Source organism: Lupinus angustifolius, chromosome LG11 (assembly GCF_001865875.1).
Source record: "Lupinus angustifolius cultivar Tanjil chromosome LG11, LupAngTanjil_v1.0, whole genome shotgun sequence".
Taxonomy (NCBI): Eukaryota; Viridiplantae; Streptophyta; class Magnoliopsida; order Fabales; family Fabaceae; genus Lupinus; species Lupinus angustifolius.
Window position 1 is genome coordinate 30,818,461 of NC_032019.1, and position 20,065 is coordinate 30,838,525.

The 20,065-nt window shown below is 33.6% G+C and overlaps 3 protein-coding genes and 1 pseudogene across 3 annotated transcripts; 3 read left to right on the top strand and 1 right to left on the bottom strand.

Moving 5' to 3' along the window:
• LOC109359907 lies at positions 1,111–2,309 on the top strand. The gene is made up of 2 exons (XM_019604602.1): positions 1,111–1,297; positions 1,411–2,309. Exons 1-2 carry the CDS (start codon positions 1,111–1,113, stop codon positions 2,307–2,309), a joined length of 1,086 nt encoding a protein of 361 aa, XP_019460147.1.
• LOC109360123 lies at positions 4,403–4,819 on the top strand. Its single transcript, XM_019604853.1, has one exon. The coding sequence runs from the start codon at positions 4,447–4,449 to the stop codon at positions 4,801–4,803; it is 357 nt and encodes a 118-aa protein (XP_019460398.1). The 5' UTR covers positions 4,403–4,446; the 3' UTR covers positions 4,804–4,819.
• Positions 9,041–11,007, top strand: LOC109361129. The gene is made up of 4 exons (XM_019606452.1): positions 9,041–9,135; positions 9,206–9,515; positions 9,686–9,829; positions 10,578–11,007. The coding sequence occupies exons 1-4, from the start codon at positions 9,076–9,078 to the stop codon at positions 10,856–10,858; spliced, it is 795 nt and encodes a 264-aa protein (XP_019461997.1). The 5' UTR covers positions 9,041–9,075; the 3' UTR covers positions 10,859–11,007.
• LOC109361128 lies at positions 11,550–18,589 on the bottom strand (annotated as a pseudogene).

Below are 20,065 nucleotides of genomic sequence, written 5' to 3' on the forward strand. Positions count from 1 at the left end.
CTAATCCTTCAAGGAGGACGTTGAGTGATTATGCAATGTATTAAGGCATGAGGTACTACTCAAGCTTTGTCATTTCATACAGAGAGAGAACAGTGGAAATTAAGCCAGCATTTCTAAATATGGTTAGTGTACACCAATTCTCTAGGAAGGATTATGAAGATCATTATGCACATCTAGACAGCTTCTATGAATTGGTGGCAACAATGGGCTATACTGATACTGAAAGGGAAGTTGTCTACATGATGTTGTTACCATTCTCTCTGTTGGGTGAAGCTAGGGAATGCTTAAAATCTCATCCAACTCAGAGCTTGACTAGTTTGAGTGATTTGGAGTCAAAAATTTTGACTCGATTTTTCCCGCCAGCTCGTTATGTGCATGCCAAATTTGAAATATCCACTTTCAGGCAAGGCGTGGATGAAGCATTCTATGAAGCTTTGGAGCATTTTCAGATGCTATTGAGAAAATGCCCAAATCATGGTTTTGAGGATGTGGATCAGCTTAATATATTCTGCAATGGGTGAAGTTTGACACCAAGATGATACTCGATGCAGCAACATGTGGAACAATGATGGTTGTGGATGCTGAACAAGCTACAAGAATCATAATTGCCATATGTTCAACAGATAGACAAGCACAACACAATCGGGGGACAATACAAAAAAGGGTGCTTGATTTGAATACATCTGATTTAATTCTAGCACAGAATAAAATTTTGACTCAACATATCGAAGCACTTACTAAGCAAATGTCAAAGTTGTCGCAGCAACTCCATGTTGTGCAATCTACTCCGAGTCCACTAGTGTTGAGATGTGATTTTGGTGGAGATGACCATTTAAATGGTCATTGTACAATGCCAAGTTTTTATCAGGAGGAAGAAGTGTAGTATGTCAACAATCAACCTAGACAGGGCAATTTCTCCAACAATGCTGCATAAATAATCAATTTTCACAGGGTTGGAGGGGCAATAAGAATCAGAACTAGAATTTTGGTTGGAGACAAGAGGCAGGGCCATCAAGTAGACAACCATCATTTTAGCAACCATTCCAATAGGGTCAACACCCAGCATTGCATGAAAGACAAACCAAACTAGAGGATACTTTGGAGAAATTCATGGAAGTTTCAATCACAAACCGGAAAAATACTGATGCTTCTATCAGGAATTTGGAAACGCATGTGGGGAAATTGGCAAAACAAATGGCAAAGCAACATTTAGATCGCCAACAGTTCTCAGAAAACACCCAAACTAATCCCGAGGAACATTGTAAGGCTATTACTACCAGAAGTGGGAAGGTGATTGGTAGGATGTTGGTGAGAAAGAGGTAGTAGGGGATGAGGTGCTGAAAGAGAGAGAGTTCGGAGATAATCCAGTAGAATAATATTTAATTAGTGGGGAAGTTAAAACACAAATAGAGGGAGAAAAAAGTGGGCATAGTGAGAAGAAGAAAGGTGAGCTGCCACAACTGAAGAACATTCCTTATCCCAAAAATCCTTCCAAAAATAATAAGGATATACAATATACAAGGTTTATGGATATATTCAAGAACCTTCATATCAACATTCCTTTCATGGAGGATATGGAACAAATGTCTACTTATGTTAAATTCATGAAGGATTTTTTGATAAGAAAGAGGAAATTTACTGAAGAGACAGTAACATTGGAAGCTGGGTGTAGTGCAATCATTCAGAAATCCTTACCTGAAAAGACTAAGGATCTAGGAAGCTTCACAATACCAGTCACTATTGGGGAATTGTCAGTGGGGAAGGCACTACTCGATTTGGGTGCTATTATCAATTTAATGCCATTATCCATGTTGAAGCGCATTGGAGATTTGGAAATTAAACCTATCAGGATGACTTTGCAAGTCGTAGACAGATCAATGAAGTTTCCTTATGGAGTTGTAGAAGATGTCTTGGTTAAGGTAGATCAGTTGGTGTTTCCACTGGATTTTGTTATTATGGATATAGAAGAGGACGCAGAGGTCCCTCTTATTCTGGGAAGACCTTTCACGAAGATTGTCAGGGTGATTATTGATGTTGATGATGGCAAGTTGAAGGTCAAAGTACAAGATGAAGAGGTGAACTTCAATGTTTTTGAAGCCATGAATCATCCAAAGGATAAGCAACGCTGCTTCAGAGCAGATGTTATTGATGAACTATACATGATTGATGCACATTTACACAACAACAGTCCTTTGGAGAAAGTCTTGATGGGTGAGTCTGAGGGTAGAAATGTAGAAGAAGAAAAGTGTATTGATAAGTGTGTGGCAGAGTTAGATGCATTCCAAGAGGTTTCATATCAGCAGACCTAAACTGAGGAGGTTTCAAACAATAAAAAAATTGAAACTCCAAATTTGGAACTAAAAATGTTACCCTCATACTTGAAATATACATTTTCGGCAGATGGAGGTAATAAGCCAGTTGTAATCAGCAGGACTTTTTCAATTGAGGAAGAAGAAAAATTGCTCACTATGTTGAAGGCAAATGAATGGGCTATTGGTTGGACCTTGTCAGATCTGAAAGGAATTAGTCCTTCATACTACATGCACAAAATCCACATGGAGTAAGATTACAAGCCAGTTGCTAATATCAAAGGCGTCTCAATCCTACAATGAAAGATGTGGTGAAAAATGAGGTGATGAAACTTTTGGATGTAGGAATGATTTACCCCATATATGATAGTACATGGGTGAGTCTAGTTCAAGTGGTTTCGAAGAAGGGAAAATGACTATGGTAAGGAATGAAAAAAATGAATTGATACTTACCTGAACAGTCACAGGCTAGAGGATGTGTATTGATTACAAGAAGTTGAACTAGGCTACCCGGAAGGATCATTTCCCTCTACCATTTATGGATCAGATGATTGAGAGGATGGCTGGACAAGCATTCTATTGCTTTTTGGATGGGTACTTAGGATATAATCAGATCATTATGGACCTAAATGATTAAGAAAATACAGCTTTCACATGTTCTTTTGGTACCTTCCCATACATGAAGATGTCATTCAGACTGTGCAATGCACTAACCACATTTCAAAGGTGCATGTTAGCTATCATTTCTGGTATGGTAGGGCATTATATTGAAGTGTGTATGGATGACTTCTTAGTTTTTGGGTCATCATTTGACTGTTGCTTAGCAATTCTAGACATGGTACTGAGGCAATGTGTTGAAACCAATTTGGTTTTGAATTGGGAGAAGTGTCACTTCATGGTGACTGAGGGAGTGGTCCTGGGACACAAGATATCTTCCCGGGGTATTGAAGTTGACAAGGCAAAATTTGAGGTTATCAAGGAGCTTCCACCACCACTCAATGTCAAGGGAATCACAAGTTTCCTTGGCCATGCAGGTTTTTATAGACGTTTCATAAAGGACTTTTCTAAAATTGCAAAACCACTCAGTAATCTACTTAACAAAGATTCTGTTTTTCAATTTGATGCTAAGTGTGTAAAAGCTTTTGAAACTCTAAAACAAAAACTCATTTCTGCTCTTATTATAGTAGCTCCCGTCTGGAACTTAGACTTTGAACTAATGTGTGATGCTAATGATTATGTCGGCAGTACTTGGACAAAGAAAATCTAAGATTTTCCATGCCATACATTATGCTAGCAAAGTACTAAATGAGGCACAAATCAACTCTAGCACAACAAAGAAAGAATTGCTAGCAATTGTGTATGCTTTGGAAAAGTTTAGATCTTACTTGATTGTATCCAAGGTCATTATTTTTACTGATCATGCTGATATTAAATATTTGCTAACTAAATATACCTAATATGATAACCAAACCCTATACATTTTCAGGCCTTGGGAGACCCGTCCGTTTTTACACATCTACTCTATCTTAAGACATCTATTATTTCTCTTTATTTACTCATATTAAAAGTTGTGTCTATCATATATTTTTTATTGTTGTTATCTTTGATACTATTATAAACAATATTAAATGATAGTAAGATATATTTTAAAAAATACAAAAAATAAGTACTTCTATTTAATCATTATGAGGGACTTCTATCTAAAACTTTTGATACATTTGAAGAGAGTTGACACCCACTCTTTTGTGATGAATGCATTCATGTACCAATTTCCTATTTTGGTATAATGAAAAAATATCACTTAATAAAATAAGAAAACTCTAAAAATATAAAAAAAAATTTATATTACTTAAAGAAAATATTGATTAACTAAATATATAAGAACATAATTATTTTGGGACAAAATCCTTATTCCAACTATACCTCTACATTCTCTTCCTATTCCCCAAGGTCAATGAATACCAAAACCACACAACTTTAAACCAAAACAACCACATTCCAACAAATCCATGAAAACCAACTACACTTACTAGTTGAGAATGACACAATAAAGCACAAGATATTATATAGATATATATAGGTATATATACCAACTTCATGTTTCAAACATAATCCATTATCACCTATCTCTTTTCCTATGGCTCGACCACTTCCATTGACCCACCCTCTCCTACTACCAAGCACTTCACATATTGGCCTTGCTCTTATGTCCCTCCTAATGTGTGCCATTGCATTGCTAATGTGTGCTTCTCATTCGCGAAGACGGCGTCAACTAAGCTCATGTTATGGTGTCTTTGAAGAAGAACCTGTAATAGAACTCGACAATGAAGTTGTGATAAGTGGTGGTGTGCAACAAGAAGAGGGTTCACTTTGGCAGAAGAACATACTCATGGGTGGGAAATGCCAACTACCTGATTTCTCTGGTGTTATAATATATGACTCCAATGGAAATGTAGTTCCTGCTAAAACTCCTCCATTGCTAACATGGAAATGAGGATGTGCTATTCATGATGCTCCATAAGCTTCTTCACTTTGCATAGTGTCCCATCTTTACCACTATTTTCGTGATAACATCATATATGGCTAGAACACATTTCTTATCTCAAAAAGTATCACTATGTGTATTACTTATTTTGATTGGTTGGAAAAAATGTATAAGTTAAAAAATTAATAATCAAATATTTTTCCGACCAATCTCATTAGTGGTGTATGTAGTGACAAATTTTTTGAGACATAAGATGTGATCTATGTATTTCTAATCTTTCAAGTCCAACTCTATTTGTATATGAATTTCCTGTAATCTTCTCCCCTGAAATATATCTTTTAGTAGAGCTTTGGCCCTAAGTTTTTCCAGCTTAAATCAGATTAATCTGGAATCTGAAGTAACTTCCCACATCTTAACTCGTTAAATCTTTAATAGACATGCATAATATGTTTTGGTTTTTTGTTGATAAAATCTGGATAATTCACTAATAATGACTGGTAATATTATATAAATTATTATCGCATTCATACTAAAGAAAAAATATTTATCTAACACAAATCAAGTTCACAAGAATGGAATTCCTAACAGCAAAATGCTTTGATTGTTGTTGCAGTTGGTTATTGGTGGCACTAACCCTTTATCTTGTGTGCTTATTCCCTTGAAAAAAGCTTTCTAAAATCATTTGTACTGAGATTTTACAGACTCTGAAACATTAATATCTTTATTCATTTGCAGAGATTTTACAGACTTTGCATTGGAGAAGCTTTTCTACCATGAGAATCTCTTCCCAATATATCTATTTCTAATCATATTTTTTTTAATATGTCCATTGGTCCAACATGATATTATCATCTTTTGCTATATGAAATTTAGTCTCTTATTACATGTCATATAGTTGTATGCTAAAACTTCCCTTTAGCTCATGTTTGGTATAGCTTATTTTTGGTATATTGTATTTATTTTTTGAAAAATAAGCTGAAAATATAAACTATGTATGTTTGGCAACTAAAGGAAATTATAAACTCGACTTTTTTTTATAAAAATAAACCAAAAGTAGAAGCTCTAAAATTATTGATTGGTTTATTTTTTGTTAACTTATTTTTTCACTTCTCATTTTACCCTATCATAACTTTATCTCTCTCCTATTTTTACTCTTCCACCAAATATCATAATTCTTCACACCATCTTTATAACTTATCAAAACTTTTATATAAAACTTGATATTTATATATTAGTTATTTAGTGAATTATGTAATTCAAGTTTAGCAATTTCTATTTATTTGTGTGTTACGTTGTTTTTTAATATTGTGTTTTATTTTAATATATTTTTTAGTCTTTGTTATGCAATATTAAAAATTTGTAGTAAAAGTATACATGATAATAAATATTAAAAAAATGTATATTTAAAAAAATAATGTAAAAAATAACCAAAATAATCATAACCTAAACAAATAACCTCATACCCTTTTATGTATTTTATTATGTAAAAGACAATCTTTTTCTCTTACCCAAACACAATAGATTAGTTTATATTCAGTTTACAACTAAGGTACTCAAACATAAATAAATTATAATCTTAGCAGATTATAATCTCACAGTTTATAAACTGAAACTAAAAACATAATTTATATCAAACCCACACACTAAATGCTCTTATATTTGTGAATTTTTGCTTATTTTTTTGAAAACTAAGCTTAAAATATAAACTATATATGTATTTTTGAAAAGTAAATGAAATTATAAACTCCATTTTATTTTTAAAAAAAAATAAGCCAAAAGTATAAGTTCCTAAATTATGGGTGAATTTATTTTTTATTAACTTATTTTTTTCAATATTTCCACTTCCTATTTGCCCCATCATAACTTTCTCTCCTCCTTTTTACTCTTCCATCAAATTTCACAACTCTTTATTTTGTAAATAAGTAGCCCTTATTCTATATCACATTCTTCAGATAAAATAACTTTCCTTCCCAATTTGCCTTTTGAGTCCCTTCCTTTCTTCCTGCCCCGCAATCGGGAAGCAAGAAAATGTTGTTTTTTAATATTGATATTGTTTTTTATATTGTGCATATAATTTTTTTTAGGCCAAAGTATGAAGGGAAATAGGGAATAATGGTCTAGCAAAACTGTAACCTCCAATCTTTTCAACACTGGATGCGGAAATAATTTTACTATGATAAGAAAGAACATCTTTACTATGTAATTGCACACACTGCTTGCTTTGGTTCAATTTGTAATTACCAGTTTTAGCTATAAGCTGCTACTGTTACAATGATTATATTTATTGTCTTGACCATATTTTATACCAAAAATGAAATTAGAAAAGCATCAAACTATTCTAAAGTCAAAATACATAAACCAATGCTACACCAAAAAAAGTATCAAAAATATATATGATAGTAAGTATTAAAAACATGTATAATTAAAAAATAGTGTAAAAACAACCAAAATAATCTCATATTCATTTGTATAATTTACCATGTAAAATAATCTTTTTACCTTAACTAGACAAAACATATTAGTTTATATTCAATTTTCAGCTAAGGTACTCAAACATAAATAGATTATAATAACCACTTAAATTTAATGATTTACATCTTCATCTATCTCTCAATTGTCTTGTATGATTTATACAAGATACTTAAACTTATAGTATAATATGGTATTTAACCTTTATCTATACTAGTATGGTGACTGACACTTTATGTCTGCCAACCATATTTTTACTTTTTTTGTATCTTGTAATTTACAGTTAAATTTATTCGATTGATGTCAAATATTTTTTGGTGTAATGTTCAAATTTTTAAATACACTTTCAAAATAAGAAGATAATATTATATAGTTTTTTTGTAAAAATAAGAATATAATAAATGCAAAATAGGGAATCATAAATTACATCATGGGACAAAGTGGTTATTTTATATTCCCCTTTATTAAGTAGTATAGATAAAAAAGTCGACCCTTAGCTGATGTGACCACCCAATGCCCATAATAATAAGGGCCCATTTAAAAAACAATTGTAGTTAATTATTTTACTTTTATGTTTTATTTTATTGATATATTTATTTTCATAAATCAATATATGTCATCATTATACTTTAAGCTTACTCGATAAAAAATGATAATAAAAATAAGATAATCATCAAAACTTTAAGGTTAGTTGAAATTTATAAATCAATATTTTGTTCAACTTTTGGTGATAACTTTTTATATAAATGTTTAAAAATTTGTAAAACTCTGGCACATATAGTGTGAGAACTTGTAACACCAATTCCCATGAAAAATGTCAATAATTTATTTAATAAATTTAGAACTGGTATTTTTTTCTTACACTGAAATATTTCAGGATCGACCAAACTCTTGAGTCCTCATCAAGATAATATCTTCCATAAAAATCATGAATTATTACACCAATTTCAATAAATATAAAATAATTTATAAGTAGTTTTGCAATTTTTTATAAAGATAGAAAATACATAAGTAAAAAATAACTCCTCATAATAATTTTTTGTATGAGACTCTATCATATGGTAATGAATAAATATTAATTTTTAATTTAATCATTTTGTTTCTATGTACATTTAATTTATTATTAATTTATATTATTTTTGAAGAGTTAAATGATAATTAAATATGAAACGAATAATATATAAAATTCTTATATGCAATTTGTTTGTTCTTAATATTGTTTGACATTATATATACTATTATATACATATTGTCCCATATTTTAAACATCAATGTGAGAGAGCCTAGGCCCTAGATACATTAGGATGAATATATCATGTCTCAACTTATTGCTAAAACTTTGTCCCACCTAATAATATAATGTCATGTTAGGGGAAGAAAATGTTACATAGGAATGAATACATTTTATTAACATAAATGTATGAAATTTTTAAATAACATGTCACTTTATTATTGGACGAGACATAATTGGAAACATTAAGTTAGATCAGATGATCTTGACACTTATCTACTATCAATTTAGGTGTCTCAGAGTGGGATAGACATCACATATATTCATTTTGTCTCGGTCCAATGCTAAAGCGCTACTTAATTAAAAATATTTTTTTAAAAACATAATTTAATAATTTAATATTATCTGGAGGATGTTGATTATAGATCTGTTTCCTCATAGTAGATGCTTCATATATATAAAAAACAAATCAAGTTCATTTCAAATTCAATTTGGCGCCAGAAAATCCCCTCATCTCCTCCTCAAAATTTCTATATTCCTAAACAGACTCAGCAAGTGCACAACACAAAGCAGCAGTAGCAATGTCTTCGTCCTCAACCATCTTCATCGCCCTCCAATGCTCCCAATGTTCCACAATGCAGGCACACACTTTCTCTCTCTTCCCTTTCTCTCTCATATATACCTCAATAATCAACATTAATGGCGTTTCAGGTGAAGCAGAAGAAGAAGAGCACCAACAAGTGGCGCTGCGCGGTGTGTAATCAGAACCAATCGCTTCGCAAAGTGTTTGCTCAGGGTTACATGGCCAAAGATATCCGCAAATTCGTTCAGGAATTTAACTTTTCCCGCAAATCTATCGACGATGGAGAATGGCTCCTTGCCGGAACCCTAGATCCGGCGCCGGAAGAAGGCGAAGTTGCAGTCAATGTGGCAGAGACGAAGGATAAGAAGACCGATTGGACCAAGTACCTCGATCACCATGGTAATCAAATGATCCAGGGGGGACAACTACAACAACATGGTTAGTTTAGTGTCAATTGTATTATACATGAATATTTAATCATGTATAAGGAAATAAGTTATCTCCTCCGACTTCAAACTATTTTGACATATGTTATATTTAATCATTTTTTTTATAAAACTATTTTTAAAACTAAACAAAATAGATTTGGGGTGGATTGAATTGAACAGGCGATGATGATTCTGAGCTACGGGTTGTGACTGAGCTGGACAAGAGTATGTTTAAGAAGCGCAGATTGGTAGAGAATTCAACTGGGTTGGGTGGGAGAGGAAGTGATAAGCTTTTCAAAAAGCCATTTCCCCTCAACTCTCGAGGTTAAAATTCCTTCATTTCTTTATATTTGTTTGTGGTAGTTTTTAGTTTTAATACTTCTCTGCATAAAAAACAGAAGATCTAATGTTTTTATGTTAGTTGAAGAGCCTACAAAACGTGAATTACTGCCTGATTAGGATGCTGAAAAAAGTGATTTTAGGGGTCATATTAGTGTATTATTGGTTTAAATTTAAGGATGTAATGTATATAAAAAACACATCACTGAATTTTTAATCCTAATTTTATGATGATGCCGAACTCTCTTTTCGTCCGAATACAAGATTTTTTTCTCAATGGGTAAAACCCAGATGCTAAAATAGTTCTAGATTTTTATGAATTGTTTACTAATTCATTGTAGTCTTTTGTCTATTTGAGCTTAATTCATGCCAAAACCGAAGTCAAATGCCCATATGCTCATTAGAATCTCAACATTTTTAGCACGTAGCCTAAAATTTGCAACCATTTGCCACAAGGTAAATCTAAATCACTTATCATGTAATTTGTTGCACAGATGCTGGTATAATACTCATTCAACTTTCTTAAAGTCAATATGGATTATTGCTAATGGTTGAGTGGGTAGAGAATTTGGATTGATTTGCAATGTAGCTAGAATAAATTTTAATGGCATGTCTTTTAACACCAACAGCTAGCTTTGTGATGAAACTTAAGAGAAGAAATATAATCAAATGAATTTCATTTTATCAACTGGTTGATTAGAATAACCAATCATATGCTTTCACACTGATACAGAGGAGCAAATTAAAGATTATGGAAGAACATTGGCTGAAACCAATGCAGAGAGGAATAATTACATGAGAAACAATAATCTGAGGTCTCAGACATGCAAGCCAGCAACCAGCAGGGCAGCCTCCAAATGGAATGATTACGTAACTGATGACAACGACGACTTAAATCTCGGAAAGAAGGCTGCTTTCAAAGACCATTCTAATGCATGGAATGCCAGCAGTGTCTTGGAGGCCATAACTAGTGATCAAACAGTAGAAGATTATGTTCATCCAGATTTTCTGTGAATTACATCATTGGCTGTTGGGTTGCATCTTAACTAGTATAGAGACTAATTGTACTTGAAAAACAAAAGGTAAAAATGCACCAATTTACAGAATGAATACATTGCATCTATAAAATTTCTCCAAATTCAACAATGCGTTCATTCAACTAATAGTATGTTGATCATTGACTAAAAATTCATGTGTTAGGTTGATATTTTTGTACTTAAAACTAATCCAATAATTCTTACATGTTCCTTCCTTTTGTCTGATGTAAAAAGCAGAGTGGGGATATTCAACAAAAAGTTCTAAAATATTTCTTGAATCACAAGAATTATCAGCCTGAAGTGGAATGCTATTCTAGTTTTACTAAAAACGGAATAAACTTGGTATGCATAATACACTTCAAACAAACTGATATCAATAAAAGATATATCAGTCAATAAATATACCATACATTTAACAAAATAAGAATGGAAAGCCTACATAAATGGATGTCTATCAAAATCCCAATTCGTTTCTTAATGTAAGGTCTAAACAAACAAAATTATTGTCAAGGGCCAATAAACTAGATCAATCACTGCCGAATTGCAAATTTAATCCTAAATGAAATAAAATCATATAAGTCTAACGCAATAAATCCTTGATTCCCTCTGTTCTAACTCAAAAATTTAGCTCATTGAGCCCAAGAAAAAGTGGCTCACATGTGCACTGCAATTTATATATTTCATTCATTCAATGACAATGAGCCAAGCTGATCACCAACATCAGAGCCCGGTCCTGCTTCACGGAGGACTTGCATTGCCTCAGACACCTTCATCTTCAACTCCTCAGGAGATTCAATCAGATGGATTACCTCTGACTTGTCCATTTCCAGCAACATTCCTGTCACCTTTGCCGTCTGGTTGTTTGGCGTAAGACGAGCCACGAGCGGATATAGATGCTCACCCAGCATCTGTTAGTTTAAACCAAGATGTATAAATTACTTTTCTTATACCATAATAATTATCAAATTTTTAATGCTATGGTGATAATGTTAAATACAAATTAAATTACTAGTATACAATACTGCAACTCTAAAACAACATTCTATTCAAGATATAAGAATAATACAGAGGCCTACATACCATACGCTGATTTTCTGGTGTAGCAGAGGCCAAAGCCGAGGCAAGTGTGTTAGACAATGCTCCAGGATGATGACCATTAGGATCTGCAGTAACTCCAGAACCATCAAAAGGTAATGACATCACAGGACCTGCTAGACCATGGGGAACTACTGATGGATCCATGCCATTTTGACCGTTAGCCATATACGTAAACCCTTGGTTGGAGTTACGATGTAGCATCTGGTTTCAAATTTTTAAGTGAGACATTGCTGAAATAACTAACATAACTTTTTATAAAAAAAATCTTAGATATAAGGGATAGTTACCTGGTTTTGCTGCACTTGTTGGATGTTTCCAGGTCGTCTAACACCTAACCTCTGCACAGGCTGACCCTGTCTCTGAAGTTGGTATGGCATAATATAATTAGGAGAAACACCAGGACGCATTCCAGGCACGAGTTGCTGCTGAAAACCATAACCTGCTGGCTGAGGCGGTATGAGACCAGGTGTACCTTGTCCATAGTACAACTGTTGAGGGGCAAATCTTGGTGTCCCTGGATGATATCCAGGAATTCCTGCAGGAAGAGGTGCAACTGCACCTGGCGCTCGGATTTGCGAAAACTGAGCCTGTAGACAAGTCAATTTGTGACACTAACCACTGAGTTTATGGAAAATAAAATATACAGTAAAAAAGCCATGCAACTGTGGCTAAATTAGTTTTATTCTTGAAAAGTATAAAAAAGAAAAGTATTTTTTTTTTTGGAGGGAAGTAATATGACAAACTTCTACCACATATGAGGAATTCGGCAAAATGGGCAAAAATTGCAGATAAAAAAACCTTTGTCTAATTCAATTTTTTAAATAAAAAAATTAAAAACAATGAAAGAGAAGTAGAAATAATGACAACTTATAAGTTATAACCATGCACTATAAATCAGAAATGCATATTTCAATTAATGCACTACACCCTCTTAAACCATAAGCTATTCCTACTTAATAAGGAAGTAATCTGAATTTAAATCATTGATTTAGTCATGTTTCAATCCTAAGGCTAATGTAAATTATATATGAACAATGACAAGAAAAAAAGATGAGCTCACCTGCAAACGAGCCTTCCTCTCTTCTTTGCGCTGGGCCACAGCAACATACAGAGGCTTCCGTCCAATCATCTATCCATTCATTTCATGCAACTGAACAAAAGATAACAACAACTTGAGCAGATAAAAAAGGGATATATGTAGCTCAGTCAAACCTTTTTCAACAGAACTAATGACTTACAGCTTTATTTGCTTCCTCGGGAGTAGAAAAAGACACAAAACCGGCACCCTTGCTCTGCCCAAGTGTATCAACCATCACCTAAAGAAACATAATAAATGCAATTTATAATTCTATAAGAACGATATCAGACAGGAGAAAAGGCCAATTGGACATGGTACATGCAGTCATCAATAGTCCACCCACTTGCCCATGTACAAGACCACAGATAGACATAAAGGGCGACTCAGAACAAGAGGCTCTCACTTAGTGAGATCTGGAGAGGGAAGATGTACGCAGTCTTACCCCCGCAAGCGGGGAGACTGTTTCCAGGACTTGATGATCACTAAGCAACAACCTTACTATTGCGTCAAGCTTACCCTCTTTGGTGTCAGAAGTGGGTAGACATAAAAGAAGAATATTTTGATATACCTTGGAAGATGTAATTGTTCCAAACTCAGAAAATAGTTCCTTCAAGTTATCATCAGTGACGCTATCATCCAGATTTTTCAGGTATAAATTAGCACCTTGTAATTTCTCATATCTGCCTATTCTTTCCTGCTCAAATTTGGCTTTTAAATGAGCTTCTCTTTCAGCCTTACTCTGAGCTCTCCCTACAAATAAAACCTTCTCACCGTTGGTTGGAGTTCCATTTAACCTCTCAACTGCAGCAGCTGCTGAATCTGGACTTTGGAAATTCACAAAACCAAAGCACCTAGACTTCTCATTCGTGTCTTTCATGACCACGGCACTAGTTATAGTACCATACGGGCCAAACAGCTGCTTCAGGTCCTCATCAGTATATGCTTCAGACAAAGAAAGAGAGATGAGCTCACCTGCAAACGGGGCGTCCTGTCTTCTTTGCGCTGGGCCACAGCAACATACAGAGGCTTCCGTCCAATCATCTATCCATTCATTTCATGCAACTGAACAAAAGATAACAACAACTTGAGCAGATAAAAAAGGGATATATGTAGCTCAGTCAAACCTTTTTCAACAGAACTAATGACTTACAGCTTTATTTGCTTCCTCGGGAGTAGAAAAAGACACAAAACCGGCACCCTTGCTCTGCCCAAGTGTATCAACCATCACCTAAAGAAACATAATAAATGCAATTTATAATTCTATAAGAACGATATCAGACAGGAGAAAAGGCCAATTGGACATGGTACATGCAGTCATCAATAGTCCACCCACTTGCCCATGTACAAGACCACAGATAGACATAAAGGGCGACTCAGAACAAGAGGCTCTCACTTAGTGAGATCTGGAGAGGGAAGATGTACGCAGTCTTACCCCCGCAAGCGGGGAGACTGTTTCCAGGACTTGATGATCACTAAGCAACAACCTTACTATTGCGTCAAGCTTACCCTCTTTGGTGTCAGAAGTGGGTAGACATAAAAGAAGAATATTTTGATATACCTTGGAAGATGTAATTGTTCCAAACTCAGAAAATAGTTCCTTCAAGTTATCATCAGTGACGCTATCATCCAGATTTTTCAGGTATAAATTAGCACCTTGTAATTTCTCATATCTGCCTATTCTTTCCTGCTCAAATTTGGCTTTTAAATGAGCTTCTCTTTCAGCCTTACTCTGAGCTCTCCCTACAAATAAAACCTTCTCACCGTTGGTTGGAGTTCCATTTAACCTCTCAACTGCAGCAGCTGCTGAATCTGGACTTTGGAAATTCACAAAACCAAAGCACCTAGACTTCTCATTCGTGTCTTTCATGACCACGGCACTAGTTATAGTACCATACGGGCCAAACAGCTGCTTCAGGTCCTCATCAGTATATGCTTCAGACAAATTTTTCACATACACATTTGTGAACTTTGGTGATCCATTTGATGGGGCTCTTTCCTGGCGCCGAACAAAGAGTCCAACATAGACTTTTTTATCATTTAATAACATGCCATTCAACTTATTGATGGCAGTCTGTGCAGACTCGTCATTATCAAACTGTACAAAACCGTACCCTTTTGACTGACCACTGCTATCAAGAGCTACCTTACAAGAAAGTATGGTTCCAAAGGAAGCAAATGTGTCATGTAACCCCTTGTTATCTATTGAAGTATCCAGGTTTTTAATGAACAGATTTGCATATCCACTTTTCCTCACGCTAGGATCTCTATGAGAATACATAATACGAATGGGTTTCCCATTCAGAGGAGTGAAGTTAAGATGCTCCATGGCATTAGCCGCTGCAATATAAATATTGGAATTAGGAAGGCCACAATAAGATCAACAATCTAAGAAGCAAAACGTTGACATGGACACACCTAAATTTTAAAATTGTCAGATATAAACAAACCATATAAATGTATATGGACAATAATTTAAGAAAACAGATTCATAATGTCATAGAAATGTCGAAGCCATAAACAGTTTTTCAAATAGTCATGTGCCGTACAAACATCGGTGTCCAACAATGAAGTACTCAGAACCAAAATGATGTACCTATACTTTAATACCAATGAAGTATTTCAATGTTAGATTATGGCACAGACATTTATTTGTACAATTAATGCACAGCGATTCCAACCTAAAAAATCCTGCAACCTACCCAAGTACTCAGCCCTTGTTCACTCTTAGTGGCATCAATTTTTAATAAATTAATAGAAACATAACAGTGAACAAATTTTCTTTCAACCTTAGTAAGGTTAATTTGTAGATACATGTCATACCATTTCTGAAATCTTCGAGAACAAGCAGTGAATAATAATGCATTTTCCACTTGAATTTAATTCAATTTTATATAATGTTATGTGCCTATTTCAGCTAATGTGCTTCTCTGCCAAACCACCTTCGGATTGTTATGCCTTTTTGCTATTGGCAACTTATTGTTATTGCTCATACTTCACATTAATGGTAATTGTGTCTGTAAATTATAAATTGAACATTAATGATTAGTATGTGTATGAAAGGTTACGTTTACTATATTTGCTAGCTTCATTGTAGCGGCCATCCCATTATCTTCTATATGCTAATGATTTTGGGGTTGACAACCCCACATCCCTACTCGGGATTCACTGTTGTGCTATGTTATCAATACATGATAGCAGCACAATCACACTGTCACGTCGGGTGGCAACCCCTAGCTTCAACGAAGCACCGCTGCTACCTTCATGTCCCAGTGGTAGATTAGGGTTTTTGGATGTTTCTAGCAGTTATCGCAACCTTGCATTCATGTATTATGGCTAGATTAGGGATTTTGCTGCCCAAACGTTTTTCTTACAATTTTACTCTTAATTCACCTCATTAAAATCTGTTAGCCCATGTTTAATGTAAATCTCATTAGCCCTCTCTTTGTGTTATGAAATGTCTTGTACCCCCACTTAAACTAAGTAAATCTCAGTTTTACCATTATTGACCTTCTACCTTCAGGTTTTTACACCTAGTGAGACCTTCCTCACAAAAGCTGCAGAGACTCGCCTTCCTCCAAATATAATACCCCCAGAGAAAGAGACTCACCTTCTTCCTCGCACAAAACCCACAACAGAGAGACCTACTATCTTCCTTCGGTTTTATTCCAGTTACACCTCTCTCATTTCATCAAGCTCTATTTCAAATTATGTTCATTATATCTGCTATCTTTGGTATAGTGGCCATCCTGCTATTTGCTATAGCGGTTTTCGGGTTGGCTGCTCCGCGCTAACTGGGATTAACTACCCAGCTAAGGGATATTCAATAGCCCCGCTTTTTATTAAATGATTCATATGTTTTAAGTTAAATTGAATTGTCTCTAGTAGGCTTGATATATACTATAAGTTTATATATACAATGATCATGACTTATAATCTGGATATGTTATAGTTGGTATAGTTGGTATCGAAGCCTGGTTTGAAGGGGTTAGAGGTGACTTAGCACTATTCAGCACTATAAGATACTTACATCATATTCTATATAAAAACAATAAATTAACATTTACGTATTTCCAAACACTTGCTGACAAAAACAATAAATTAACAGTTAGACCACAATGACTTCATAGATAAGAAACAGAAACATTCATTCAAATCAGCATTCACACAAGACTTCCAACCACTCACTCGCAGGTTCAGATTCCTCGCAATATTCAAATAAAGCCACGGTCACTTCAATTTTTAAACTTTGAAAAAGGTATTTTGAATGGTTTGGATTTCATGGAGTTAAAAATTGACTGCAGGATTCCCAATTTGTCGCTCACCCTTCCCACAAAAAAGGATTTTCATTAGAAGCATTAAATTCCAAAAGAGTCATTCTAGTATACTATACACAATCCACACACAAAATTGTTGAAGAAACCACCACTTTAGTCCTTTAAGGAGTACACGTTACTCATATCAATCTTTGATTTTAGGAAAATCAATAGTCCCTCCCTGAAAAACTGTATCGACCAATTCGACTGAACAATGGTTATCACGAGGGACTAATCCAACTGATATTTATAATTTCATTAAGAAAAACAAATTCACTCTAGTCCACACATAAAAAACATACAAAACCTTGAACCATGATAAAACCCGTGATCTAAAACTAACATCACACACAAGGTTTTAAATGTTTGATAGCAGTCCACACATAAAAACACACAAAACATTGAACGATGATAAAACCTGTGATCTAAACCAACATTGCACACAAGGTTTTAAAAGTTTGATACCGGTCCACACATAAAAACACGCAAAACCTTGAACCATGATAAAACCCGTAATCTAAAACAAACATCACACACAAGGTTTTAAATCTTTGATACCAGTCCACACATAAAAACACAAAACCTTTAACTACGATAAAAACCCGTGATCTAAAACCAACATTGCACACAAGGTTCTAAATGTTCAATATAATAAGGTTTTGGCAGTCATCAAAATCATATGGCGCCCACAATTGTAGCCACATCCAGCAACACCACCCATAATAAGATTTTATAATTTCCGAAAATCGCGGTCACAACCGCAATTTAAAACAGAGACTGCAAACCCATTAGGCAAAAAAATAAGAAAAAGCACAAACCATCAAGTGGGGTCGGTAAGTTGACGTAAGCATAGCCAAGAGAGGAACGTTGAGTTTGGTCCCTACAAACCCTAATGGAAACAACTTGTGCCACGTGGCTGAACAGATCGTACAGTTGTCCCTCGTTCACATTGCTCTCTAGATCTCCGACGTAAAGCGACGCCGTTTGACCCCCCACCGTTGCAGCAGCCATTCCTAAAACAATAATAAAAATTCAAAACTTTTTTTTCTTCCAAAATGTGATAATGATGTGTGTTTAAAAAAAAGAGAACTATAGAGTGAAGGTTAGGGTAATAGGGTTTTACTCTTGTTTAAAAAATAATGGGGATTTTGTTATCTTTTTCAATCCCCCTTTGTTTCCACGTTTGTGGAAACCAGAACAGGGTACGAGAGGTGAGAGGTGAGAGGTGAGAGTGAGAAGGAAAGAAAGATGGTGAAATTATGATATATTATATATTAAGGTGATAAAGTGTGGAGTATTGAAATGGTCCAATTTGGGTGTGACACATGAGTGAAGTTTGTTTTATTTGTTGGATGAGAGAGAAAATACCTTCAGTTTTATATATTATAAGCATTCATCATATCTAATTATTATTTGAAAAAGATAATATAAATAGATATTCAGATAATATAATAATGATATAAATTTTTATAATCACGGTACATAAACACTATAATCTTTTTGGATTCATACAAGTGTATTGTTTATTTTAAGAGATGTATTGTTGTAGTCAAATATTTTTATTATATTTTTATGGTTTTTATTATATTTTGATGTTGACTTTCACTATTAGTTGGTTTGCACCTAGTTTCACATTGTTTTAGGTTGATACTACTTGCCACGTGTTGGCATCGTTGGTTTAAGACTTTAATTAAGGAAAGAGTATTCTCCATACAAAAAGTATTAAATGGTTTGTATTACGAGCGTGACAATTTCAAATTGGTTGACTTGTTTTTTTAGCTTAATAAATATGATTTATAAATCAAATAAATTAACTTGAGCAAAAAAAAATTAAGTTTGTTAAATAAATACAACGACTCATTATGTTCATGAAGTGAGTTAATCATATACATATATATAATAATGACTTAAGTGAGAATATTTATCATATAAAAATATCATAATAATAAATTGGTTCATTCAGACATAAATGCTAAAATTAAAATTAGTTCATGATCAGATGATTACTCACAAAAATCATGTGCACTTATTTTTTTAAATTGACAATTGAAATAAAATTTTATTATACATATTAATTATTCATATTTCTCACATTATCAATTATTATTACTTTAGTTATTTTTTATATATACATATACATGTAGACCATGTTTACTGCATGAAACATTAATTGATAGCTATATTTATTATCAAAATTTGCAAATTTCTAGACATGTATTTGTATAATCCACAAACACCTTTAGGTTTTAAATTTTTTGCTAATAAGGGAAATAAATTTCGGTTATTTAACCTATTCAAAAGTTTATGAACTTTAATTTAGTCGAACTTGAGCTGGAAAAAAAGTTCGATATTAAAATTGACTCGAAATTCAGATTGTGTTAATTCTTGTGAGTCAAACTAATGAGCTAAATCATATTTTATTTGACTTATTTTCACCCTAATTTATATATTTTATATATTTGATTTTGTTTACTATATCCTTTATTTATTTAGCACTAGAATATTTGTAAGATATTGAAGTTGAAATTAACAAAAACTGTTATATTTAAAGGCGGCAATAAACGAATTAGTTAACATGTATTGATGACTTTCATTAAAAAAATTGATATTATATGTCATGTGCTTGGTATTGACTTTACTCTCTTAGGTTGTGCTATATCATGTTTTCTTAAATTTTATAATAACAATTAAAGTA

Excerpts from the sequence above, each read along its gene's own strand:
- LOC109359907 (XM_019604602.1), top strand. The coding sequence starts at position 1,111 with ATGGAAGTTTCAATCACAAACCGGAAAAATACTGATGCTTCTATCAGG. Across the intron at positions 1,298-1,410 it reads CAGAAGTGGGAAGGTGATTG|AGGGAGAAAAAAGTGGGCAT; the intron begins GTAGGATGTTGG and ends AAACACAAATAG.
- LOC109360123 (XM_019604853.1), top strand. The coding sequence starts at position 4,447 with ATGGCTCGACCACTTCCATTGACCCACCCTCTCCTACTACCAAGCACT.
- LOC109361129 (XM_019606452.1), top strand. The coding sequence starts at position 9,076 with ATGTCTTCGTCCTCAACCATCTTCATCGCCCTCCAATGCTCCCAATGT. Across the intron at positions 9,516-9,685 it reads GGGACAACTACAACAACATG|GCGATGATGATTCTGAGCTA; the intron begins GTTAGTTTAGTG and ends TGAATTGAACAG. Across the intron at positions 9,830-10,577 it reads ATTTCCCCTCAACTCTCGAG|AGGAGCAAATTAAAGATTAT; the intron begins GTTAAAATTCCT and ends ACACTGATACAG.